At 42.9% G+C, this 27,141-nt stretch overlaps 1 protein-coding gene across 1 annotated transcript in view; it reads left to right on the forward strand.

Moving 5' to 3' along the window:
• The first annotated feature begins 9,761 nt into the window (after positions 1 to 9,761).
• LOC149301636 (uncharacterized) overlaps positions 9,762 to 27,141 on the forward strand; it is a 47,743-nt gene continuing 30,363 nt past the window's right edge. Inside the window, exons 1-3 of the mRNA XM_089484335.1 lie at positions 9,762 to 9,785; positions 16,100 to 16,220; positions 19,998 to 20,963. Coding sequence (XP_089340461.1) covers positions 9,762 to 9,785; positions 16,100 to 16,220; positions 19,998 to 20,963 — 1,111 coding nt within the window. The remainder of the gene's footprint in view (positions 9,786 to 16,099; positions 16,221 to 19,997; positions 20,964 to 27,141) is intronic.

Raw genomic sequence — 27,141 nt, forward strand, 5'->3', positions numbered from 1 at the left:
AGATTGCTCAAAGCCCTCAAGGAATGTGGTCCAGTGACACAGGAGGAAGCAAAGACTTTTTACTAGATGAGGTGTTAAGTCCACAGCCGGGAAAAAGAAACACGTGGTCAGTTACAAGGACTGATCCAGAGAAGACTCCTAAAAAGGACAAGGATATAATTGAGTTGATAGACTGGAAAACCAATATATTGTAGTTTGCCATTAGATTAAATATTTTCAAAACTGGGAATGGGGCAAAGTAGTTGGAGATGATGCTCCATCAGTCTTTAATCCAATAAGAGAAAAGGGTTAAAAGATTAAATATGTTTGATAAAAACATTTAAATGGAACATATAAAGATCTAAAGTTGGGGAAAAAGGTTATTTAAGTGTTATTAAAATATTAAAACCCAACAAGTGATAAGGGATATGGATATAATATGCTAAACGTATAGAAAAATGATGGTAAGTTGTTATAACAGGTAGAACTGATATTAGACATATGTTTAAAAGGGGAACATACAGGAAAATACCAAGATATTTAAGTTGGAAATGGTTATTGATAAAACAAGTATATGAAGTATATCACATGTGTCACCTGATGTGTGTATAATGTTATATATAATGGGTAAGTATAATTGATAACTGGGAGTTCCTTGGACCATAGAACCGTTTGGTTCTGTGTCTCAATGAACCTATTAAAGGGGGGAGGCGTGTGACGGACTGACTTACAAACCAGCCAATCAGAAGCCAGAGACTCTAAGCCAATCAGGTGCTGGCTGAGGAGTTTGAAGCTTCCGCTTGGCAGTTGGGTGGAGTCAGTTAGGGTTTGCAATCCTGAGGGATGAAGCGGGAGTTCAGTGGGAGATAGTTATAGAGAGGATGGGAACAGTAGAGTCCAAGAGAGGAGTGGGTTCCCATAGTTCCTGAGGGATGGTTACTTAAGGAACTGCTTTGTCCAGAGAGGGACAGTATTAGTTCTGCAGAGTCTGGAGAAGAGAGACTCAGGGGAACCAGACTCAGGAAGAGGGCTTTGGCTTACATCATTTCTTGAGTGATAGTATAGCCTGTGTGGCGGAGTTAATATTATTATTATTACTATAGAGTTAAAACCAGACCTGTATATATGTAACAAAAGAAGACATAGTAACAACTCCATCTCAAAGATACCATTGCCTATTCTGTGTTAAAAATAAACTTATATCCTTGTTTAACCAGCCGCTTGGTCTGTGTTTTACAATCCATCCACACGACTGTCCTTCAAACACCCAAAGAGGTGTCGGGTCAAAATAGAAGAGAGGATGGTGAGGTGGTGGGGAATCCTTACATCATCTATTAGCCATTTAAATCTGATTCTAGGTCTTTCCCTGCCCAGATGAACTCTTGCAGGTCCTTCTGCCGTTCTAAAAATGGTTTGTCATTAAGAATGATAGGTATAGTCTGAAATGAAAATAGTAATTTAGGTGGTACATTCATTTTAACTGCCATGATCCAACCCAAGAGGGATAGGTTGAGTTTAGCCCATCTATTGAGACCTTGTTTGATATCACCCCATATTTTCTTGTAGCTGTTTTTAAAGAGGTCTTGGTTTTTAGAGATGAACTCAACACCTAGATATTTGACCCTTTTTCCTACTTTAAAGCCAGGCTCCTCTTGTAGATTTTCCTGATCATTCTTTTGTTAAATTCATTGGTAAAATTTTTGTCTTATCCTTGTTAATCCGGAAACCTGAATGCTGTCCGTATTCCTTTAATTTATAAAGCAGGGTATTAACACTTTCTATTGGGTCAGATAAGTATATCAGCACGTCGTCCGCATATAGTTTAAGTTTGTACTCTTCCTGTTTTATTTCCAGGCCTTTGCTCTTCTTATCTTCTTTAATGCTAGGACTCAGAGTCTCTAAAGTGGCCATAAATAACAAAGGTGAGAGGGGTATCTCTCATTACAGGTAACGCCTTCTCTTTCGCCCCATTAATAATAAGTCTCGCTGTTTGTTTTCTATAGATTGCATCTATCCAGATGATAAAGTTATCTCCTAGAACCATTTTTCTTAAGGTTTCCAGAATGAAGTTCCAATTAACTTCACTGAACGCCTTTTCGGCCTCAAGAAAAATCATAGCTGCTTTTTTATCTATTTTCTTCTCATAGAAGTCTATAATATCTAGTAAATTTCTCCTGTTGTTTCTAAGGTGCCTTTTTGGGAGAAAGCCTGTTTGGTCTCCGTTTATGATATTTTGTAGGGTTTTTGAAAACCTTTCTGCTAAGACCATTGCAAAGATTTTATAAACGTTGTTAAGGAGAGAAATCAGTCTGAAATGTTTCACCTCCAGCAGCTCCTTACTTTCTTTAGGAATCAGTGCAATATCATCTATCTTCCAAGAGTCATGCGTTCTTCTTTGTGAGAGTCTATTCATGATTTCTACTAGGGGTTTAATTAGCTCTTTCTGTAAGCTCTTGTAATACATTGCACTTAGGCCATCCGGCCCTGGAGCTTTGGATGCCTAGGTTTTACTGATTGCTTCTAGCACCTCAGGAGCCGTTATTGGTTTATTAATTTCGATTCTCTGTTCTTCGTCAATCTTTACTACGTCTTCTCTGTCCAAAGATTCTTGTATCCTCTCCTGGGAAATATATTCTTCTTTGTATAGATTTGTGAAATATTTATATACACATTCTTTCATATGTTTTTGGTTGGAATAAATCTTGTCCCCTTCTTTAACCCTTGAAAAGATCCATTTCTCCTTTTCCTTTTTCAATTTCCATGCTAAACATTTGCCAGTTTTATTAGCATTCTCAAAGTGTTTCTGTTTGATGCATCTTGATTTTTTCTCCTGGTCTTCTATTAGCCATGTGGCTATTTCCTTTTGAATCTTCTTAATCTGTTGTTGAATCATTTTGTTTTGGGGGTTTTCTTTAAGTAATTGTTCCTTATCCTTTAACTTTTTCTGCATTTCTTTCCAATTCTTTTCTCTATTTGTTTCCCTTTCTTAAGATTGTTTCAAAGAGAAACCCCTCATTACCGCTTTGCTTGTGTCCCAGACGATCTCTGGGCTGACTTCTCCATTCAGATTTTCTTCAGAGGAGGATTTAAATGTGTTTGTTTTGCTTTATCTAGAATTTTTCCATCTTTTAACAAAGTCTCATCTAGTCTCCATATCAGTTCCTTAGGTTTATTCTTAGGTTTATTCTTCAAAGTCAATAAAATTGGATTGTGACCCAATAGGATTTTTGGTAGGGTTTCTCCTGCTTCCACCATTGTGCTAATAGTCGGGGAAGTCAAGAACATATCTATTCTCAAACAGGATTGATGGGTGTTTGGAAAGAACGTAAATCCTTAGACAGACCATACTTGATTCTCCAGTATCTTCTAATGTGAAGGCTTCTTTTGATTAAAAGAAAGATTTTGGCAATTTCCCTTGCTTTAAGTATGTTTTGTTGTCTGCTTTTCTATCTATCTGGGGTCTATCACTCCATTCCAATCTCCCATCATTAAGGTCCTATCGCTCATACGGTCTGGCATTTGTTTTTTCAACTTGTCAAAAAAACAGTCCTTTATTTTCTAAGGGTACATAAACTCCCACCATTAGGATCCTTTCGTCTTATAAAGTAACTTCTGACTTCCGGTGGCATGGCCGAGCAAAAGGACGCCCTTTAGGAGATCTCCAAAGGGCGCCCGGCTACTCGCGGAAAGGAGCTGCCGGGGTGAGGTACCGGCAGCTGAAAGTATTCCCCTGATGAGGGGAAGGCAGAGGGGCCCATCAAGTTTCTCTCTCGGCTGGGAATTCTAAACAGCAGAGTCGGATTAAAGAGAACAATAAGAGACGGCTGATGACCGAGAGAGGCCCTGGGTTACCACGTCCACGTCGGCCGCTGCGAGCTGAGGCGCCGCAGCAAAGGCTTGGCCACCGCTTTTTACCATTTATTTTGGGATTCTATTGTCAATTTGCAAAAGATCGTCTCACCAGTGGAACCCCTTTCTGCGAAACGACCCAACCCGTGGTGTTTTTACTACGGGGTGAGTTCTCTCTTCCTCTCTCCCCCTCTTTTCATCTGCAACAAGATCGAACAAATAGGAGCTTTGGCGTTCCTGGAGGACTCTTTACTCCAATTTCTTTTGTTTCTCGGGGGAGAGGAGGAGAAGCCTCTACAAAGACTATTTTTTTTAAAACGTTAAGACACTGATGTTTTGGATGGAGAAATAAAAAAAAAAACTACCCCCCCCCCCCCATGGATTAAAAAGTGGAGATAGTTCGTGTGCCGCTTCATTTGTCTTACATTGGTCAGCAGTTGGATCTACCTTCAAGGACAATTTGTTGATTGTGGGTTAGGAGAAGGAACACCAAATACTATCCTTTCTGCTCTATATGTTTTCCTTTCCTCTCCCCCTTGCCTCGTTTCTTCTTGCCTCTGAGAACGGATCCAAAGTGACTTATTGGGGTCTCCTTGGGGAAGGCAATCTGTTTGGATCTCAGCAGGATATTTCTCTCTTGCCTCTATTTCTTGACGTCTTGTAGAAAAACGTTCTTGGAGGACAAAGATTACCAGAGGAGAGCCACTGATCCTGAGCTGTGTTATATGTGTTTGGAGGACACCTAAGTTTGGAGGACAAAACGAGAGGGAGACTTGAAGTGAGAGCAAATAAGAAGCTGCACCAATTGTCTGGAACTTCTCCTTCCTCTGCCTGTTACTGGACTAAGTATTAGAAAGACATTAATTTAATTTTTATCAATTGCTAACTGATGTAAGAAATAGTATATTTGCTGTTTGGATCCTCCTTCCTTTGCTTAAGATACAAGGTACCTTTTTTTTATATTGGCTTTGGGAAAATAAGTAAAAGGGATTTATACAACCTTATTGAGCCTTCAGTGAATTAAAAACAACTAGGATTACTGTGGTTATATGTGTTTAGAGGACACCTAAGTTTGGAGGACAAAACGTGAGGAAGACCTGAAGTGAGAGCAAATAAGATGCTGCACCAATTGCTTGGAACTTCTCCTTCCTCTGCCTGTTACTGGGCTAAGTATTAGAAAGACGTTAATTCAATTTTTATTAATTGCTAACTGATGTAAGAAATATTATATTTGCTGTTTGGATCCTCCTTCCTTTGCTTAAGATATAAGGTACCTTATTTTTATATTGGCTTTGGGAAAGTAAGTAAAAGGGATTTATACAATTTTATTGAGCCTTCAGTGAATCAAGAACAACTAGGATTATTGTTGTTACACTCTTACCCCGGGATACGAATGCGCCGCGATACGAAATTTCCGGGTTACGAAAAAAAAAAATATTTCTGGGTTACGAAGGTTATTCCGGGTTACGAAGGAAATTTTGGTGCTTTTCGGCGCTATTTCGCACGGAATCGCGGCTTTTCCCCATTAGCGCCTATGGCTTTTTCGGCTTACGAAGCCTTCCGGGTTACGAAAATGGCGGCGGAACGAATTAATTTCGTAACCCGGGGGCCGAGTGTATATGTGTTTGGAGGACACCTAAGTTTGGAGGACAAAATGTGAGGGAGACCGGAAGGGAGAACAAATAAGAAGCTGCACCAATTGTCTGGAACTTCTCCTTCCTCTGCCTTTTACTGGACTAAGTATTAGAAAGACATTAATTTAATTTTTATTAATTGCTGATGTAAGTAATATTATATTTGCTGCTTGGATCCTCTTTCCTCTGCTTAAGATATAAGGGGTGCTATATTTAATTAGACCATATTAGGCTGCCTGGTGGCTACTGGCTGTGGGTGAAGTGTGACACAGGAATCTTGAGTTTGTTATAAAGAAAAGGGAAACTTTTGAAACCTCATCTGAAGGAAGCAATTTTTTCTACTAGAGGCTTGTGTATCATTGCAGGTACCTTATTTCTATATTGGCTTTGGGAAAGTAAGTAAAAGGGATTTATACAACTTTATTGAGCCTACAGTGAATCAAGAACAACTAGGATTACTGTTGCATTTCAACCAACATAGTACACAAAATAAAGTATCAAGTCAAATTAGAGAAATAAATTGAAATATACAGTATCTATTTAGCTAGACTTGAGTACAACAAGGTTTCAATTGTAACCATTGCTTAGTCTTTCTGTGATATTCCTCTATTACCATTCCATTGTTGTTTAGTTAAGAAATTTGGAGATAAAATCCCAGCTTTACCATATAGTGGTGTGATTTAACCAATAATTCCTTTGTAAAGCCTTTTCTTTAACTCTCCTCTGCTGGGTAACAACATTGTGCTTTAACTCAATTTTACTGCCGCTTTGGTACTCTCTGTGAAAATCATCTAAGCTTTTTTTCCCCATTTCCCCCCCCCCCCCCCCCCCAAATTCTTAAGGACTAAGTATATACATACTCGGAAGAAGACACCGCAAAGAAAGACAAAGGACCAGGGTAATTATGTAGGTACAAACTACCGTCTTTTTATAAGGAAATATATTTTATGGTTGTGACTTCTGAGAGACCGTAAATGTGAATAGAATATTGGTATCTATAGAATTTTGAGGTATATTACCCCTATTCAAAGTCTGACTAGATAAACCTTGTATATTGGGATTTTTCTGTTTAAAGAGAATCCAATCTACTTAATCTATTGGTGGCAACAAACTCGAATCTGTCTAATTATTTTCTTTGTAACTATTAAGATGCCTGTAGGAACGAGAAAAACAGCGCAAGTCGCAATACCAACTCAAAGAAGATCATCTGCATCACTTTCTACACCAACTGATACACCCAATAAAGCAATGGAAAACAACGACTATTTGCTTGAAGAAATGAGAAGACTACAAGCAGAAACACATAAAGAAATATGGAGTTCCAGAGACGAATTGAAGAGTGAAATTGTCGAAGTTAAAGCCAGACTGGATAAGATCGACTTAGATATAGTAACTATTAAAGGAAAAGTAAACAATCTGGAAAGGAGAACGGAGGTTCTAGAAAAGCAGAGAGAGGATGAAATCAAGGAGTCAAAGGAAGAACAGGAACAAATGTTAAGGATTCAACTTAAACAAAGAGAAAATTGTCTAAAACTACGTGGCCTTCCGGAAAAAGTGAATGAGAATCTCTATGTAGAATTATCTCCGATTTTGGCTAAATTTATAGAGGAATCAGAAGACCACTTCCCGTGGGAGCTAGACCGTGCTTACAGACTGAGCTCCAAAGTTGCCAAAATGAAGAAATTACCAAGGGACGTGGTGGTCTACTTCGTTCGAAAACAAACAAGGGATATTGTGATGCAGCATAGCTACAAGAAAAAAATGTTGATTGACGGTAAAGAAATATTGATACTGAAAGATATCCCGGGTAAGATTTTGAAGAGAAGGAGAGACTATTATTTGGTGTCGGACAAACTAAAAAACCTTGGAATCCCTTTCAAATGGGATGAAATCGAAGGTCTACATGTATTTTGGGAAGAAAAAAGATTAAGAATCAACTCATTGGAAAAAGCTGCCAAATTACTGGAAGACCTGCGGAGTGCACATGAAAAGAAGAGATCAACTGACGTCACCAAAGGGGGCGGGGGACCCTACGTAAGTTGTTTTCTCTCATTAAGTTCTACAACTTCTATTTGTAGTGACTTACTATCTCGTTAACCCATTAATCACTTTTATCTCTCACGTAAGCATCACCGATTGCCCATTCATTTATGTGTGAAAGCCTTCATATCTTTCTGGAATCTCGTTTTATAACCCATAATAATTTTGCCTTTGGGATTTTTATTAAATCCTCAACAAATGTTTTCTTGAATGGGAGAAAGATTTGTCAAAATTTGTTTGGAAGGGGGGAAAACCAAGAATCAAACTAAAACTACTACAAGATGCTAAAGAAAGAGGTGGTTTAAATTTGCCAAACTTAAAGTTATATTATGAAGCGTGTTGCCTTTTATGGACTAAGGATTGGATTCTGTTAGAGAATAATAATTTGCTAGATGTAGAAGCGGACGGAATACCCTTCGCATGCCTATCTGATATATGGGAAAGGGGAACAAAATAGATCCTTTGCTCTTCACTGTATAAGAGGTTCACTAATTAAGGTTTGGAATAGATATAAAATGAGAACAATTCCGAATATACCGGGTTGGACCTCCCCACAAGGAGCCTTCCACAGAAAGGAAATGAATAAGGAAGGAGATTGGATTAGGTATAGAGATATTATTGATAGTAGTAAATCTGACTTGTGTTTGAAAACCAAAGACCAATTAAACAATGAAGGGTGGAACATAAACTGGTTTGTCTATAAGCAATTACAAGAACAATTCAAAGTTGATAAAAAAGAATTTGGATTTGCCCCATCTCGAGATAAATCGGAAGCAATTCAGTGTATGGTAGAAAATACCAAAAATGTGATAGGGAAGATTTACAAACTGCTATTAAGCTGGGATCTGGAAGAAGAAGTTGTGAAGCAACAGATGATCACATGGGCTAACAACATTGGGCACCCTATTAATCTAAATCAGTGGGAAAAAACTTGGAAAAACAATTTCAAATTTACCGTCTCCCAGAATTTACGTGAAAACTTTTACAAAATGTTTTTCAGATGGTACCTAACCCCGGTAAAATTGGCAAAAATGTCCAAAAATTCTAACAATAAATGTTGGAAGTGTAAGACCGAAGTTGGAACCTTTTACCACTGTTGGTGGTCATGTAAATTCGCTAAAGAATATTGGAGTATGATTAATAACCAAATTAATTTAATCATGGGTAAAGTAATTAAACACAATCCGGAATGTTTTTTGTTAGGAATCTTCGAAGAAGAAATCAAGGGGAGGGAGGGTAAATTGTTGTACTATTTGGTGACAATAGCAAGAATTTGCTACGCGCAGTACTGGAAAAGTCAGTCCAACCCCACACTGGAGGAATGGTTATTTAAGATCTATGAAGGCATTGAAATGGATAAATTGACTCAAATTTTGAAGGATAATCCTAAAACCAAGAAGAACGATGACTGGGATGGATTTTATAAATTTTTGGAATCTAAATGGGGTAATATCGCTACATGTTATGTTTGAGAGGTATATTTAAGCACTTTCTCTGTCTATAACTAATGTTTATACAATGCATTATTATTTACGAATAAGTTAATAGTCTTATTTAATTTAGGGTAGATGGGTCCACCTTGTTACATTTTTGCAATTTAAGAAAGGCATATCTGCCAAAAACAGAACAGATACTGGTGATAGGAAGTCATCTTTTTATGTTGTATGTTTGCAATTATGTTTGGGATTGGTAGAACGAGCTTGGAAGATTATCAAGAAGAGGAAACGAGGAAGAAGAAGATTAAGATTAGATGAAGAAAGTAGAAAGTGTAGGAAGTTAGTGTAGGTTGGTATTAGTTTTTATGATAGTTAAAGAAGTGGTGGTGGGGAGAGTAAGGAGAAAAGAGACACAAAAGACACAGAAAGAGACACACTTCCTTCCTTTTGGCCCAAGGAGCCTGGCCTCCTTCTGACTCTGGAGCCTCAGGAGAGAAAGAGGAGCCTCTGTTCAACTGAGGCCTCAGAGAAGGTTCTGGAACATTGTTCCCCACAGTCACAAGCAGCACAAAATGGCCTCTGGAACACAAAATGGTTGCCAGAACACAAGATGGCTACCTCTGCCTCAGCGCTTGGCAGTTGACAGTTTGAGGCCTTCAGGGAAGCCAAAATGAAGGCTGAAAGGGCCCCAAAGTCAGAAGGTCCTCAAACAGGATTTCCAAACCTTAACAACACCTAAAATGCCACACCAAAAGAACATTCCCAGAGTTCCATAGCACTGAGGCATGGCCATTATAGTGGTGCAGAGCAAGAAGGCCCAGCGATGGTGGCATTAATGAGGATTAAGGTCAGGCGGCAGCTCTATCGTCCCCTGCCCCAGGCCTGATGATGATGATGATGATGATGATGATGATGATATCATCATCATCATCTTTGCTACAGCGTGAGCGCCACTATTAAAAGCATTGAAATCCCCTTTGGGGAGTCACAGTCTCCCACCTTCAGAGAGAGTGGGCCATGCCTAGAAGCACTGCTGGGCCTCCTTCCTCCCCTCCTTAATGGCAATGACCAAAGGAAAGGAGCAGCAGTAGACCCAAGCCAGGCCCAGCCAGATCGCAGTGCAGCAGTGAAGCCTAGTGGTTCCAGGCCTTGTCTCTCTGCTGTCACTCTGCTTCTTTCTGTCTTTCTCCCTCTGACACTCTGCTCCTCACAAAGAACTAAATAGAGAAACTGAAACTCCTCCTCTTCTTGAAAGTGGCCAACGGGGGGCAGTAAAGGGAGGTTTATGCAAATGCAGAATGACATCACTGCTACGGAAGGCTCTCTTGACCAATCAGAGAGCAAGATGAAGGTTCTTCTGGAAGCTTCCGTGAGAAGGAGATATAAGGCCTGAGAGACCAAGAGACAGTTGGGGGAGTTGTGTCGGTTGGAGATCGAGAGAGAGAGAGTTAAAGAGCGGATCTTGGAAGTTAGTCTCAGAATTGGAGGTTTAGGTCTATTTGTTTCCTTAATAGCTTGTATGAATTGAATATTATATACTTACAAATATTGTACCTGCAAGATTCTTAATATCTTGTATGACTTATATTTCAGTTATATTTAGTTATCTATAATAGATATCTCCTTGGAGTATCTACTACTCAGGCAGACCCAGCCATTTTGTGAGGAGGAGGAATGATTAGAGGAACGGCCGGAGGAGGAGGAGGAGGAGGAGGGCATTTATAGGAAGTACCTGAGGAGGAGGAAGAGCAGGAGGGCTTAGAGGAAGAGCCTAAGGAAGAGGAAGGCTTAAGAGGAAAGGGTGGAGGAGGAAGAGAAGGCTAAGACGGAGGGGCTGAGGAGGAGGAAGGCTTAGAGGAAGAGTCTGAGGAGGCAGGCTTAAAGGAAGGGACAGAGGAGGAGGAGGAGAAGGCTAAGAGGGAGGGCCTGAAGAGGAGGAGGAGGAGGAGGAGGGAGTCTTAGAGGAAAGGCCTGAGGAAGAGGAGGAGGAAGGCTTAGGAGAGGCCTCCGGAGGATTCTTCAGAGGAAGAAGGAGAAGAAGAAGAAGGGGCTCCTGGGCATGCGCAGAGGCCTCAGAGGGAAAAGCCACAGGGAGAAATAGCTCTTGGTTAATGTTCCTTCTTCTTATTATTATTCCTAAACTTTATTTATTTATAAAGAGTTACTTGTATAGACTGCCTCAGGGAGTCTCTAAATTATAGCATCAGGAAAATATTTAGGTGTTGTTAAGGTTTGGAAATCCTCTTTGAGGTCCCTTCCGACTTTGAGGCCCCTTCAGCCTCCATTTTGGGTTCCCTGAAGGCCTCAAACTGCCATCTGCCAAGTGCTGAGGCAAAGGCGGCCATTTTGTGTTCTGGTGGCCATTTTGTGTTCTGGTGGCCATTTTGTGCTGCTTGTGACTGTGGGGAATATTGTTCCGGAACTTTCTCTGAGGCCTCAGTTGAACAGAGGCTCCTCTTTCTCTCCTGAGGCTCCATAGAGAGAAGGAAGCCAGGCTCCGTGGGCCAAAAGGAAGGCAGTGTGTGCCTTTCTGCCTCTGGCCCTCCATTTTGGGGTGAAGGAAGGAAGGAAGGAAGGAAGGAAGGAAGGAAGGAAGGGGTCTGTGGGAGTCTGAGCAAGGGAGGCAGCGACCCAGGGCCAGTGGGGAGGCTGGGCTTTGGGGGCTGGGAGAGAGAGGTGGGGAAAGAGACCCTCCCTTTGGGCCCTAGCTGGGGAGGGTCCACCGGTCCTTGCCTCCCCCTTTGGGAAAGGAGACCCCCTCAGCCCCCTGGACTCACTCCTGCCACTCATTCCTAGAATGGCTGGGACTCAGAGGAGTTTCCTAGGCATTGTCACCTTCTGCCCTCCATGGCCATTGGCACTGACCTTTCCCCATTGCCTTCCCTCCCTCAGCCCTGTGGACCTCCTCCTCCTTCGCACTCAGAGCAACCCTTCTCTACGGCTGAGGAGACGGCCTCTGACCCAGGGAAGCTCCGGCCATAAAGGACTGCAGAAGAGGCCTTTCTGGGGCTGCAGGAATCAGGGTCTTTGTACTGAAGGTAGGTCTTTATTCCTGGAGCTGAAAGAGGACCTTTGTTTAAATGTTTCAGTCCCAGATTGTGTGGAAGGGCTGCAGCTCAGAGACTGAGCCCATGCTTTGCAGGCATAAAGCCCCAAATTCAGACTGTGGCAGCATTGTCTTCCCAGAAGGTGGAAGTGAGATTCCAGACCCCAGACACACAGTGCGCCAGTGAGTCCCTTTTATGGGGACTATGTGTATGTGTTGTTTACTACAGCTTTGTGAGGTATTTGTTTCACTGGCTTTATAAAATGAATTTACATAGGTCTTCCCAAAAATGAGCATAATCCAGGATGCAATCTTCACTCAGAAACCTATACATTTATAGATTTTTGTTGTATAAGTGCAACATATCAGCAATGTACATCTTTTTAAAAAATATACAAGGAAAAGTGAAGAAATTGTGATTTTGACAATAGATCCTTTCAGAAACACTGCACACAAATGTACATGCCTCAATTTCTGTGTGGCTTTAGCAAGCAAAGGAAGGAGGTACATACCTCATGCTCCTGCTATGACTGACACACACAAACACACAAATTTTGTAATTGTACATTTGTAAACTGCTTTCATCTTTTTGAAAAGGTGGTATATAGGAGCTTCCGGTGGCATGGCAGAGCAAACGGACACACTTTAGGAGGTCTCCAAAGTGTGTCTGGCTATTCGCGGAAGGAGCTGTCGGGCTGAGATACCGACAGCTGAGAGTATTCTCCGGTGATGGAGAAGGCAGAGGGGCCCATCTGGATTCCTTACTCGGCTGAAACTAATTAGCAGCAAGGGAGAAAATAAGAAGGAAAGCTGCAGACCGAGGAAGTACCTGGGCAACCACGTCCGCGTCAGCCGCTGCGAGCTGAGGCGCCGCAGCAAAGGCTTCGCCGCCACTTTTTCTTGCCGATTTACTCTTAAGAGGAGCTTGCAACAAATCGCTCACCAGTGGAAAGGCTGGAGAAGGGGGCTTGGACTCCTGTTTTGGTCAGGGTAAGGCTCAAGGGAGGAGCCTTAAAACAGCCTGAAGACATCTCCAAGACAGGGGTGGGCAGCCACATTGGGCCCCAGGGATCTCAGAGGTACGTTCCATTGTACTATTGAATACTCCCCCACTTTCCTTAGGGGAAGTAGAGGCAGTTTTCTCACTGTTGGGACCACTCTGAGCGCTTGTAGTAGGGCCAAAGGAGGCCTTTTCCCCAAGAGGACATTGGAAGCTTCTCCAGAGCATAGAAAAACAGGGACCAAAAAATCCCTGTAAACTTGCTGAAGGATATACTGGGGAACTTTTGGGGCCAAAAACATTAACTGACATGGCTCCTTCCTAGGAAATCCTTGGATTGGCAGTCAAGGAAGCAGTATTTATAACTCTTAACTAGAGAGATCCAGTAGCTCAATGGACTACAAATCCCAAGATTTCAGATGATGTTGCTATGTCCCTCTCACATCCCTGGCCCTGATTGGCTGTAACCCCAGTCCCTCCCACATCTCTGGCCCTGATTGGCTGGAATCCCAGTCCCGCCTACCATCCCTGGCTCTGATTGGCTGGAACCCCAGTCTCTCCCACATCTCTGCCCCTGATTGGCTGTAACCCCAGTCCCTCCCACCATCCCTGGCCCTGATTGGCTGCAATCCCAGTCCCTCCCACCATCCCTGGCCTTGATTGGCTGGAATCCCAGTCCCTCCCACCATCCCTGTCCTTGATTGGCTGGAATCCCAGTCCCTCCCACCATCCCTGTCCTTGATTGGCTGGAATCCCAGTCCCTCCCACCATCCCTGGCCTTGATTGGCTGTACCCCAGTCCCTCCCACCATCCCTGGCCCTGATTGGCTGGAATCCCAGTCCCTCCCTCCATCCCTGGCCCTGATTGGCTGGAATCCCAGTCCCTGTTCCTTGTGTTCTAGTAGACATTTGTTCAGGCGGCCATTTTGTGTTTCAGTGGCCATTTTCTTCTGCTTGTGTCTGAGGGAATATTGTTCCAGAACCTTCTCTGAGGCCTCAGTTGAACAGAGGCCTCTCTTTCTCTCCTGAGGCTCCAGAGAGAGAAGGAGGCCAGGCTCCTTGGGCCAAAAGGAAGGAAGTGTGTCCCTTTGTGTGTCTTTTGTGTCTCTTTTCAGAGAGGGTTTTCTTATTACACAGCTCTGCTCCTTCTGGGGAACATGGGTTTTAAAAGGGATCAGAAATGGGGAGGATAGTTTTAACACAAGCCTTATTCTTATTCTTCTTCACAAACATTGGGCTTTGGCTCCTAAGAGGAGTCTTCTCCCCCCAAAAAAGGCCAAAAGTTGCTCCTTTGAGAGTTTTTAAAAGTCTCCCCAGTTCCTTATTAATAGATTTTCAGGGAAGAAGGAAGGAGACAGACCAGAATAACTCATATTACCAAGAATTAAACAAACAAGAACAAAAAGAATAAGGATTAGAGACTAAAAAAACTTATTTTTTAAAAGGAAAACCATTTTAACCAGATAATAATTTGACTTTTACAACAGAGCTAGGCTGTATCTGCACTACAGAAATTATTTGCACTGAAGAAATAATCCGGTTCGAAACCGCTTTAACTCTCCTGGCTCTATCCTGTGGAATCCTGGGATTTGTAGTTTGTTGTGGCACCAGAACTCTCTGGTAGAGAAGCTAAGTGTCCAAAGGTAAAATCCCAGGATTCCATAGCACTGAGCGGTTAAAGCTGTGTCAAAGTGCCTTATTTCTATAGTGCGGATGCAGCCCTCCTGGGAAAGGGGCTGATGCTGGGGAAAAGTACTGGAAACCTCTGGATATTTTGGCAGATTGTTTGTTTGTTTGTTTATGATACACTCATTTCACATCTAGCTACAGGGACATAACCAGGCCCCTCTCCAATTCCCCATCCCCTAATTTCCCCCCCACCCCCACTCTAAGAAGGCATGGAGTATCTGTTGTGTAGGGGAGCTGCAGTGAATCTATGCTAGGTCCAGGGGCTTTGTTTGGTGCAGAGGGAGGAAGGGGATGCCCACCTCTGCATCGGCCCAAAGGAGGCATATGTCACCTGCGTATGTCACCAGCAGGATGCTGTTCTGTGTGTCTTTGAATGCTGCAGGGTTTCTTGCCAAGCCAATCCTAACCCTGGTCTCTTTTCTCAGGACCTTCATCTCGGACTCCTTGTACACGGCTTTGGAACCTGTCTTTCTGGAAGAGACTCGAGTGCAGGACAACCAGGACCCCCTGCCCACCTGATGGCCGAAACAGAGGCCAAGCGGAGGGAGTTGCGCTCCAAAAGAAAGAGGGTCCTGAGGTACAACAGCTCTTTGGTAAGTTGCCATCCTTACTAGTAGTTTTATCTATGTCTGGGCTGGCTAATGAAAGCAAGCGGAGAACACACTGTCCCAGTTTGGCAGAAAGAGTCCTGGGTAATCCTGTCACCTCATTTTTTCAGGGGCTTAGAAAATGTCCTATTTCTCTCTTCTCCTCCCACTTTCCCTCTTCTCCTCAGGTCAGTTCAGTTGCTGCAAAATGTGTTCCAAGTTCAAAAGAGTCTGCATCCCATCAACTTAAAAGAGGGAAGATGGGAGGAGGGATGGAGTCAGGGTCTTGTCCTTGTCAGGAGTTGGAGGCAAAAGCAAACTGCGGTACCCTTCCTCGCTTGTGTGATCTTTATCATTAACAACTTTGGCCATCTTGACCCCCTTCTGGTGTTGCTTAGCCACATGTGTCTTGCTTTCCCCATCTGTAAAATGCTGGGGGATATGGAGGAATATCTCTGGACCTAAATTGAGGGTGAGCCTAGTGGCCCCAAGCCCAGAGTACTCCCCAGAACTGTTTTTTAAAAAGGAAATATGCCTCTGAAATTAGGTGAGATATGGCTAAATGCACTATAATTCATTGGTGACTAAATGTACTATACAATGTTGTGATAGTCAGTATCCTAATCAATCAATAATATATCAGAGATGGCCTAAATTATACTGTTTATCAAATTGTATATTATTTTGAAAGGATTGAGACACTTTTTGCTTGTTTGCAGAATTTAAAGTTTATTTCCTGGACTGAATTCTGAATTGTTGAAACAATATTTGCAATGCACCATGTGCTTTCCTCCGCTTTTGTTTAGTCACTCTCTGGATGAGGGCTATTTTCTGTTGCAGGTGACCTTTGCAGATGTGGCTGTATATTTCACCGAGGAGGAATGGAAACTGTTGACGAAGAAACAGAGACTTCTGTACAGTTATGTGATGATGGAGAATTATGGGAATGTGGCTTCTGTGGGTAAGGAACCTGAATCCATTGTTCTTTCTATGAAGACTGAGGGCCGTTTCATAATTTACCGTCAGAGCGCTATGATTCTACTTTAGAATGATATAATCAAAGAGTTGAAATAGACCACAAGGACCATCTGGTTCAATCTTCTGCCATGCAGGAATAGACATTCAAACCACCCCAAGAGATGGCTATCCAGCCTCTGTTTAAAGACCTCCAAAGAAAGACTCCACCAAACTCTGAGGGAGTATATTCCACTGTTGAAGAGTTCTTACTCTCAGGAAGTTCCTCCTAAAGTTTAAGAGGAATCTCTTGTCCCTGTGGCTTGCATCCATTGTTCCATGTCCTTTTCTCTGGAGTAGCAGAAAGCAAGCCTGCTCCATCCTGAATATGACATCTCTTCAAATATTTGAACAGGGCTATAATATTACCTCTTAACCTTCTCTTCTCCAAGCTAAACATACCCAGTTCCCTAAGTCATTCCTCAGAGAGTATGGTTTCAAGACCGTTCTCCATTTTGGTTTCCCTCCTCTGGACATGCTCCAGCTTCTCAACATCTGTTTGAATTGTGGCCCCAGAACTGGACACAGGATTATTGCAAGTGAGCCCTGACCAAAACAGAATAGAGTGGCACTATTACTTCCCTTGATCTTGACACTACACTCCTATTGATACAGCCTAGGATCACATTGGCCTTTTTAGCTGCTGCATCACACTGTTGACACATGTTCAAGTTGTGCTCTACTACCATTCCTAGTTCCCTTTCACACGTAATATAATTGTCATAACAACTTCCTGTGGAATCTTGGAATGTCTAGTTTTAGTGAGGCAATATTGTTCTCCACTTTGTAAGGATTCTAAATATCCAATCCTAAACTGCCAATTCTGGAATTTTGTGGGAAGGAGCCATGGAGATTAATTCTTTTTGCCCCTAAATAGTCCTCAGCACATTCCTGAGTAAGTTTCCTGGCTTTTGTGGCCCCTCTTCCAGCCTTTTGAGGCTCTGGAGAGGCTTCATGTGAAAAAGGCTCCCTTGGCCCTGCAGTGGATCAGAGAGGGCCCAACAGTGGCAAAACAGCCCCCACCTCCTCTCTGAGAACCCCTGGGGTCCAATATACCCCCCCCCCCAAATCCCAACAGTAATCCATCCCAGTATTGGAGATGTCTTAAAGCTGTTTTAAGGCTCCTCCCTGGCACTTGACCCTCACTAATATCAGAAACCAGGTCCCAGACCCCTTGCTTTGCCTTTCCCAATGAGTTATTTGTATATTGATTATCCTGCCTTTCTCAACAAATGGGACTCAAAGTGTCCCGTTTATGCATCACACACACTCTGTCTGTGATAGAGAGATGGAAGGAATGTGAAAAACAGAAAGGCAGGAAAGAGATGCTGAAGGTGAAATGGTAAAGCAGTGCAGATGGGCATGAGGGAAGGTTGGAGAGTGGAGGGAGAAAGGGAAGGGGATCAAGCCTCTGGGAGCCAGGAGGGGAAGGCAGGAGCAAAGCCAGGATCGCCTAGCTCTGTGTGGACAGGAAGGGACCTCTGGGAAGGGCCAGGAGAGAGGCCTTAGGGATTGGGAGGCAGCCACAAACCGGACAGATAATAATAATAGGTTTTATTTGTATTTACCTGTAAAATAGCCACAAAACAACAATAGCATCCAATCTGCACACAGTAAAAAAACAAGTTGCTTAAAACTCAGTTAGGGACAAATAAAAACATCGTATAAAATGCACAATTGCGATCAGAAGTGGTTTTTCCCTTAAGTTCTTTAGAAGAGGTCGGGTGGGTAAGCCTGCCAGAAAGGATCCGTCTTAAGTGCTTTCTTGAAAGCATCCAAGGTGGTGATAAGACAGATCTCCTCTGGCAAGTTGTTCCATAACTTGGGGGCCATGGCTGTGTACGCTCTGTGGGAAGTTGTTCTTAGCCTGACCTTTGGGTAATCTAATAGATTCTTCGCAGATGTTCTGAGAGTGTGGGGCATATTGTGTAGGGAGAGGCCTTCCCTCAAGAAGCTCGGGCTCAAGCCATGTAGGGCTTTAAAAGTAATAACCATCACTGTGTATTGCACCTGGAAGCTAATTGGCAGCCAATAAAGAGATTTTAGAACTGGTGTTAAGTGGTCTGACCTAGATGTTCCGATGACCAATTTGGTGCAGCATTTTGAACTAATTGAAGCTTCCGAACTTGGGACAAAGGTAGCCCCATGTAGAGCACTGAACTTAAGAACTGAATTTGAAATCAGGCCCTTGGTTTCTTACATATTAAGGGTTCCATTTAGCAATTATAAGCAATGTCTATGAAGAGAGGAAAGAGTAACACAAAAACTCCTTTTTCTCTAATGTTTCTTTTCCAACCTAAGTTTGCTTAGCTCCGTGGTTGATTCCAGAGGCCCTTTGTCACTCGAAATGCTGGAGTCTGGGGAGGAGACCAACAAGTGTTATGCTTTTAGGGGAATTTCATCCTTAGCTCAAAGGAGAGATTGAAGCAACAGTGACCTCAGGATTCATCCCAACTATACCAGGCCCAGAAGCACACAGAACTCCAGAGGCATTTCAAATAGTTTTTTGTGTTTTATTTAGGGGAAAAGCAAAATACACGTATACATAGACATATACACATATAGGTGTTCACGCATACACACAAGAACTGAGAAACAAAGGTGGGAGTGGCGAATACTTTGAGGCTTTGCAAATGGTAATACATTACCTAGATGGATCTTGATTCCAATTGCTGAAGGTCCAGAAAGGGGAGAGAAGTAAGTAAGTCCTGTGGCAAGTGGGGCTGGCGAGTGTAGTGAGATGTACACCAATGGACTGTCTGTCTGCAACTGGACTGAAACTAAAGAACAGCCAGTTGGGGCTGATATTTATACTGAAGTCGTTGCTTGGGGGCAGAAACCGAGCATTCAAAAAGGTTTAAATTGCTTTAGGATGTTTCCTGGGTGGGGAAAGAATTGTCTGAAACTGAAATAAGTGCAATGGGTGCTTGGTGAAATACTTCAGCCAAACAGGATTGTCACACTGGCTCTTAGGTCCTTCTTGGCTCTGAATTCTGATCCCATTCACAAGCCAATGTATAGCACAGTCTGAAGGCGACACTCCCAGAGCTCAACAATAACATAGCAGAGCACAGAAGCAAATCTCCAGATATAGGCATTGGCAATGCACAAACCACTTTCCACACTTAAAAATAACTCACAGACACAGTTGATTTCCTCCAAGTCCTTAGAGGTTCTTTATCTTGAGTTGCAATATAAAACAAATATTTACCAACTCTCCTCTCTGACTTCTATCCATTTCACAATCTCTTACACACCCAACTCCAACCCACACCAATCCGCATGTGAGCTATATACTGTATTGGCTGTGAGTCATATCCTGGTGCCAAACAGCATGAAGCATCCTCTGCAGTTAGCTTCCATCATGCCTTGGATTCTGACTCAGCACTCTATGGCAGTCTCACAGGAAATGATGCCACTTTTCAATTGAAATAGTTTTATATACATTTAATGGAATATTTTTTAACTGCCTGACTATCTCCTTCCCTGATTTCTTCATGGTAGTTCCCCTTCAATCACTTCTTTGGTAGCTCCTATGAGTAAGAATACAGTCATTATATGGATTTGGGGGCATCTAGAACAGGGTCATGCTCAGGTCACTCACACCAATTCTATTAATTTAATCTCAAATAGAGAGGGGTGAACGTGGGGCTGAATCTTGGGGTAACCCTTTCCTCTCTTAACACTGATATTCAGTTTTGCCTGTCATTGTCCTCCTTTACAGAAGAATTTGTCAGTCATGAGAAAGTCCACACAAGAAAGAAGCCACATAAATGCCAGCACTGTGGGAAATATTTTGCTTACATGTCAGTCCTAGTCATGCATCGGAGAGTCCACACAGGAGAGAAGCCATACAAATGCCAGCATTGTGGGAAAGGTTTTTCTTTGAAGTCAGACCTAGTGCGACATCAGAGAGTCCACACAGGAGAGAAGCCATACAAATGCCAGCGTTGTGGGAAATGTTTTTCTTCAAAGTCATACCTATTGGCACATCAGAGAGTCCACACAGGAGAAAAGCCTTACAAATGCCAGCGTTGTGGGAAATGTTTTTCTTCAAAGTCATACCTAGTGAAACATCAGAGAGTCCACACAGGAGAGAAGCCATACAAATGCCAGCATTGTGGGAAATGTTTTTATTCAAAGTCAGACCTAGTGAAACATCAGAGAGTCCACACAGGAGAGAAGCCATACAAATGCCAGCATTGTGGGAAATGTTTTTATTCAAAGTCAGACCTAGTGAAACATCAGAGAGTCCACACAGGAGAGAAGCCATACAAATGCCAGCATTGTGGGAAATGTTTTTCTTCAAAGTCATATCTATTGGCACATCAGAGAGTCCACACAGGAGAGAATCCATACAAATGCCAGCGTTGTGGGAAAGGTTTTTCTTCAAAGTCAAACCTATTGGCACATCAGAGAGTCCACACAGGAGAGAACCCAAACAAATGCCAGCATTGTGGGAAATGTTTTTCTTCCAAGTCATATCTATTGGCACATCAGAGAGTCCACACAGGAGAGAACCCAAACAAATGCCAGCATTGTGGGAAATGTTTTTCTTCCAAGTCATATCTATTGGCACATCAGAGAGTCCACACAGGAGAGAATCCATACAAATGCCAGCATTGTGGGAGATGTTTTTCATTGAAATCAAGCCTAGTGAGACATCAGAGAGTCCACACAGGAGAGAAGCCACACAAATCCCAGAAATGAACTAACATTATATTTGTCAATAAGCAATACTAAAGAATATATTTTAAATCCTGTGGTGATAAGAAAAGGCCCTTGTGATTTCGTGTGTTAGGTTTGTGTGTCCATATGTCTCTTTATGTTTTTCAGTTATATTTTGTTGAGTTGAGGTTTTAATTGCCATTAGTATAGATTATTGCTTTAGTTTATAAATTTGAGTGGGGATTATGGGTGGTGGAATAGGTTAGCTAGACAGAGGGGTGGGATTGGCTCCAGCTGGTTAGAACAATTATGGTAATGATAGCATTTGGAATTTGTGGGATGTTGGCTGAAGAAAGTTTGGGACAGGCATTAACAGAAAGGGCTATTTTCTGGGAAGGGCAAAGGGGGCCTTGTTATCTGTGGGGCATAGACTGTGGGAATTGTGGGGGGGCTAGGTTTGGAAGAGGGTGATGTTTTAGGTTTTGGGGTTTTAATGTTTGGTTTGGGGAGGGCAGCTCTGACTTAAGCGCTGAATTTCTGATTATGTGTTTGCAATAAAGTTTTTGTTGTTTCAACACACTGGACTCATTGGTGTACAGAAATTCTGCATTTGCACAAAATGTACCCTTTCTTCTCTCTTCAGCCCTCAGCTCCTTTCCCAGTCATAAAAACAGAGGCAAACACACATATATACTCAGAGAGACAGAGCTATATGTACAAAGCAGAGCCTTCCCAGCCTTTCCCTCCTGAGTCCAGCTCTGCAGCTTGGGCTCCATTCTGGAAGGAAGGAAAAAAGGCCATAGTCCTTCCCTTCTTCCAAAGGCCGCCAGCGGAATAAGCAGCAGCAGCAGCAAAGGCCTTACGATCCCTGCGCATGCTGAGAAGGGGTCTTTGGGGCATCTGCGCATGGAGACTCTCAGCCCCTGAAGCTGCTCTGAGGGCGGGAAGTGGGGAGAGCCCTCATTCATTTGGGGGAATCTCATGGTTCTGGGATCACGCTGAAAGGGCCTTGGACCCCCTTGAAGTGATGTATGTTAAAAGAGGAGAAGGAAGGAATAAAGGAATGAAAGAAGCATAAAGGGACTGCTGAAGTCGGGGGGGGGGGGTTGGATCTGGGACCTGTATCAGGCACCTTCCCCCCGGAACCCATTATTAGAGCCTTCCACAGCTCACTATGATACTTTAAATGACTATTTCACAGATAATATCTCTCAGATAAGAGCCAAATTGGACGTCAGCATTATTGCAGAGGCTATAAGTGAGGTGTCCATGAGTAAGATCATACTGGATCAATTTGAATCTGAGTACGTACTGAAGATGTGGACAAGCTCCTTGGAAGTGTGAAGAGGAGAACTCGCCCTCCCGACCCTTGCCCTTTTTATATCACCTGAGATATATCATAGATGCATCTCTTAGTTAGGGCTATTTTCCATCATGCTTAAAAGAAGCGGTGCTACGGCCCTTTATGGAAAAGCCCTTCTTAGATCCCATGGAGATGAACAATTACAGACCGGTCTCCCGTCTTCCATTTCTAACCAACATAATTTTGAGGGCAGTTGCTCTTCATCTCCAAGCGGTCTTGGATGAAACAGATTATCTGGACCCATTTCAAACTGGCCTCAGGATGGGATACGGAGTCGAAACTGTTATGGTTGCCTTAGTAAATTATCTTTGCTTCAAGGTGGGATGTAACTTACCAAACTTTAAGGTGTATTATTATGCAACTTGTCTCAAATGGTTAGAAGAATGGTTCAAATTAGAAAACAAGAATTTATTGAATATAGAAAAAGCTAACCTGAATCTTGGTATACATGCATATATGTGGTATACAAAACCAAAATATAATAATGCTTTTAACCATCATGTTATAAGAAGATCATTGCTTAAAGTATGGTATAAAATGAGACATCAATTTTGGGTGTCACTGCAAGAAGCCTATTACAATAGAACAAAGGACAAAGATACTTCATGGCTAAGATATGGAGATTTAATGAACAAAACACCAGAAGGAAAATACAATATGAAATCTACGGAAGAAGTTAACGAAAGAGGAAACATGAAGGATTGGTTTTTATACAACTAATTAAACAATTGTTTTAAGGCAGATAATAAAGCTCCTGAGTTAACGATGGATAACAATGAAATAGATAAAATTATGATGGACCAAAAAGGTAAACACATATCCAAATGTTATAAACTATTAAAAGAAAGAGATCTAGAAGATGAAATTATTAAACACAGCATGGTAAGATGGGCACGTGATATAGATAAATCTATAACTATAGAGGAACGGGAAAATCATGGAAAGGAACAAATAAACAGGGCCAAGTGGGAGTTGTTATAGTCACCTTCTGTGCTGCTCCTGGCCTTGCTGCAGGTGAGCCATTGATGGTTTGAGGATGGCGACACGCTCCAACGCTGCAATGGTCGAAGGAAGCAAAGTCTAAGTGTTGTTTCTGCTCCCTTCACCCTTAAATGTAGGGGCCATTCAGACTACATTTTACCCCGGTTCCCAAACCCGTTTAAAAGTTGGAAGTTCACACTCGTTCCATTTTTAACACAACTCGATCAGGGTGTTGCACAAGAGATCCAGGGCAAATCCCCCTTAGCGCGGTTTTTCTGAAAGCGGACTATTGACCCTTTCTTTTTGGAAGCTCTTCCCTGCTGCTGGCAAATATGAACTCAGCCTCAGTCATGATCTGATCAAGTTCAGGGGGTAGATTACCCCGATTGAGGTAAAGGGTAGTAGGAACTTGTTTCCGGGGAGATTCGATATGGGGGCACCCGGATCTGCCCAGTTCTATCCAGGGCAAATGAGAGAGTGGGAATGGGGCCTTTGTGAAGGTGGGGGGACTCACCTTCCTGGTGCTGGCCCTCCAGGTGAGCGATGCATTGGGCAAGGAGTCCCTCTCCTCATCGCCTGCAGCCTCTGGTTCCGCTGGAGGCAGGGCCTCTTCTCCAGCATCACCTGGAACAACGAACCAGAACAATGGACAACAATAGATGGATGTGTGCATATATGTATATACGTGGAGGCATTTCTATCTAAGTGCACTCAGACTTATACCTTAATCTGAACACCTAGTGGCTGCAGAAATGAGCTCCAGTGCCTGAAGGCAACTCATAACCGTTGCAAGTCTCTAAACATAAATCTTGCATAGAACATGTCTTTGCATACATAACCATAGATATCTGTCTGAACGTGTGCATCTTCACACACACGTACTTACATACATATGTGTATGTATATATAATTATATTTTATATATACATAAATGTGTGTGTATATATATATATCATATATGTATATATATTAACTCTGTGTGTGTGTGTGTGTGTGTGTGTATACATATATATACAGTGGACCCTTGTTATACGCTGGGGTTTGGTTCCAAGATCCACCGTGTATAACAAAATCCATGTATGCTCAAGTCCGATTAAATATAATGGCAGAACAAAATGGTGTCCCTTATAAAAAGTGGAAAATCAAGGTTTGATATTTGAAATTTATACTTTTTTGGAACCTTTTCAAACAGTGTATGCTTGAATCCGTGTATAATAAATCCGTGTATAAGGAGGGCTGACTGTATATATTCATAAGCCAACCTTAAGGGTGATGGCGTGGACTCCCATTGTCTTCCTCCTCCGGGCGAGGTGGACTCCGCATGGCCGCCCTGTGTCGCCTCCCCAGGTGTTCTGTGTGGAGGAAAGAGGAACAGGAGACACAAGTGCAGAAATGAGCTCAGGTGCCTCAAGACAACCAATCATAGCACCCCAGTACAGGAAATGTCAACAACCAAGACTCACCCACAGTGGCATTGAGGTCCAATATAGGACCCCCAGCCAGCATCCAGAGATGCCACATCTCATAAAAAAACGGAGGTTTGTGTCATGGTGCACAGCTGTTGCCATGCTCGCGCATGGCAAGATAGAAGGCTGTCCTCATCACCTTCACTTTGGACGCCACCTGCTTCTGTGACCTCTCAGACCCCTTCTCCTCATCTTTCTGGCAATCTTTGAGTAGATTGCCCTCTTAGGGTGGGATGTGGACCCCATTATGAGGTCCAGGTCCACATTCCTCTCCAGACAGTGATAGAGGTACTGGGCCTCCCCATCTGTCCAGCGATTCCACTCTCTGGGCATTGTCTCTGGGCAGAGTAAAGCAAAGCACACTACCAATACTCCCAGCCTTAGGACCCAAAACTCACCTCAGGAGTTTGGGCCTGTGAGGGTCAACCTTTCTATTGTGGCAGGTGCTTGGGACTTTTGTTATCCCACCACTGCCACCAAAATATGTGTGAGGCACACCAAAGATTTTAAACTATAGGTAGCGTTGCTGTTTTTAACCTCACCATGAGTAGGGTTGCCATAACCCTCCTGCCGGCGGGACATTCCCGGTTTTTCACCACTAGGGGGCGTCCCTGCACGGTTTCCTCCTTGACTCCCGGTCTGTTGCCAATCTGGTGACTTTCACACCAAAATGGGTCCTTTTCAGAGCCTTTGGTGTGATTTTGGTGCTCGGTTTTAATGGTAATTTTGAGAGTTGAAATAAGTTCCAATTATTTTTATTCAATTAGGGCTACGGTTTATTGCCATATTAAGATTACGGGGACTTTTCAGGGATTTTGACTGAATATTTGGTGAGATACGGGGGGATTTGGTGAGTTTTGGCCAAACGTTTGGGGAATTATCTTCGAGGCTTGTTGGAGGTTGCCAGACTCAGGAAGAGGAGCTCCTCTTCTGTTTGGTCCCAGCAAGGCAGCAGGGGGGAGAGGGCCATTTCCTTTGGCACCGAGGCAAGGATGATGATGAGGAGGAGGAAGAGGAGGAGGAGGAAGAAGAGGAGGAGGAGGAGGAGGAGGAGGAGGTGCGTGGCCATTTTCAATATTTATGTTGCCCCTGTGTATTTTTTCTAACTTTGACTGCCAGGGCTCAATGCTCTGGAAGTCTGGTGTCTGTGAGGCATTTTTAGCCTTCTCTGTTGGAGAGCTCTGGTGCCACAATAAACTACAATTCCCAGGATTCCATAGCACTGAGCCCTGGCAGTCAAAGCAATGTGTTTTGGACACAGATATCCTCCTTTTGTGAGTTAATGAATGAATCCAGTCCCTAGCCTTTCTATCTCTCTCACACACTGCAAGAGTAATAACTCACTTTGAGACTGCTTTCACTCAATGCTAGGGAATCCTGGGAATGCTAGTGTTTGGGAGACATTGAGACTTCTCTGTCAGAGATGGCTCTGAGGCCACAATAGACTCCAATTCCCAGGATTCCATAGCACTGAGCCCTGGCAGTCAAAGCAGTGTGTTTTGGACACAGACATCCTCCTTTTGTGAGTTAATGAATGACTCCAATCCCTAGCTTTTATATCTCTCTCACAGACTGCAGGAATAATAACCCACTTTGAGACTGCTTTAACTCAATGCTAGGGAATCCTGGGAATGCTAGTGTTTGGGAGACATTGAGACTTCTCTGTCAGAGATGGCTCTGAGGCCACAATAGACTCCAATTCCCAGGATTCCCCAGCACTGAGCAGTCTCAAACTGGACCATTTCCTCAGTGTGGATGCACCTGGGGAGGAATTCTGGGCACTGCAGTTCAACTACGTTTGGAGGGTTATGGGACTTCCTGTCAGAGATAGCTTTGGGGCCACAGTGTACTACAATTCCCAGCATTCCCAGCACTAACCCAGGACAGTTAATTCACTCTCAAACTGGATTATTTCCTCAGTGTGGCTGCAGCTTTGGTGAGGAACTCTGGGCATTTCAGTCCAGCATTGTTTTATTTCTGCAGTGTCTTTTGGACCAGAGACAAGGTGACCAGGCATCCTCCTCCTTTTCCAGGACATGTCCTCTTCTGTCAAATTTCAAAATGTCCTCCATTTGGATCATACCTAAGAAACATGCATTTATATTAACATTTTTAAAAAAAGCATCAATTTTTTCACGTGTCCTCCATTTATTAAAACTGTATCCTCCATTTGAAAATGTTGTCCTGCATTTGTCCTACATTTGTCCCGGTTTGGAGGTCCTGACTTATGGCAACCCTAACCACGAGCCAAGTGATGTTTAAAATAAAAACGAAGGCTTATTGTAATACAGGATGGAATAAATATAACTCCTTTCAAAGCTTGTTCAATATGAATAAATAATTAGTGCTACCAAATTCCCTTCTAGGGCCCAAGCCCCACAGGCTATCGA

The sequence above is a fragment of the Sceloporus occidentalis genome, unplaced genomic scaffold (assembly GCF_023333645.1).
Source record: "Sceloporus occidentalis isolate IW3139 unplaced genomic scaffold, rSceOcc1.0.p SCAF_21, whole genome shotgun sequence".
Taxonomy (NCBI): Eukaryota; Metazoa; Chordata; class Lepidosauria; order Squamata; family Phrynosomatidae; genus Sceloporus; species Sceloporus occidentalis.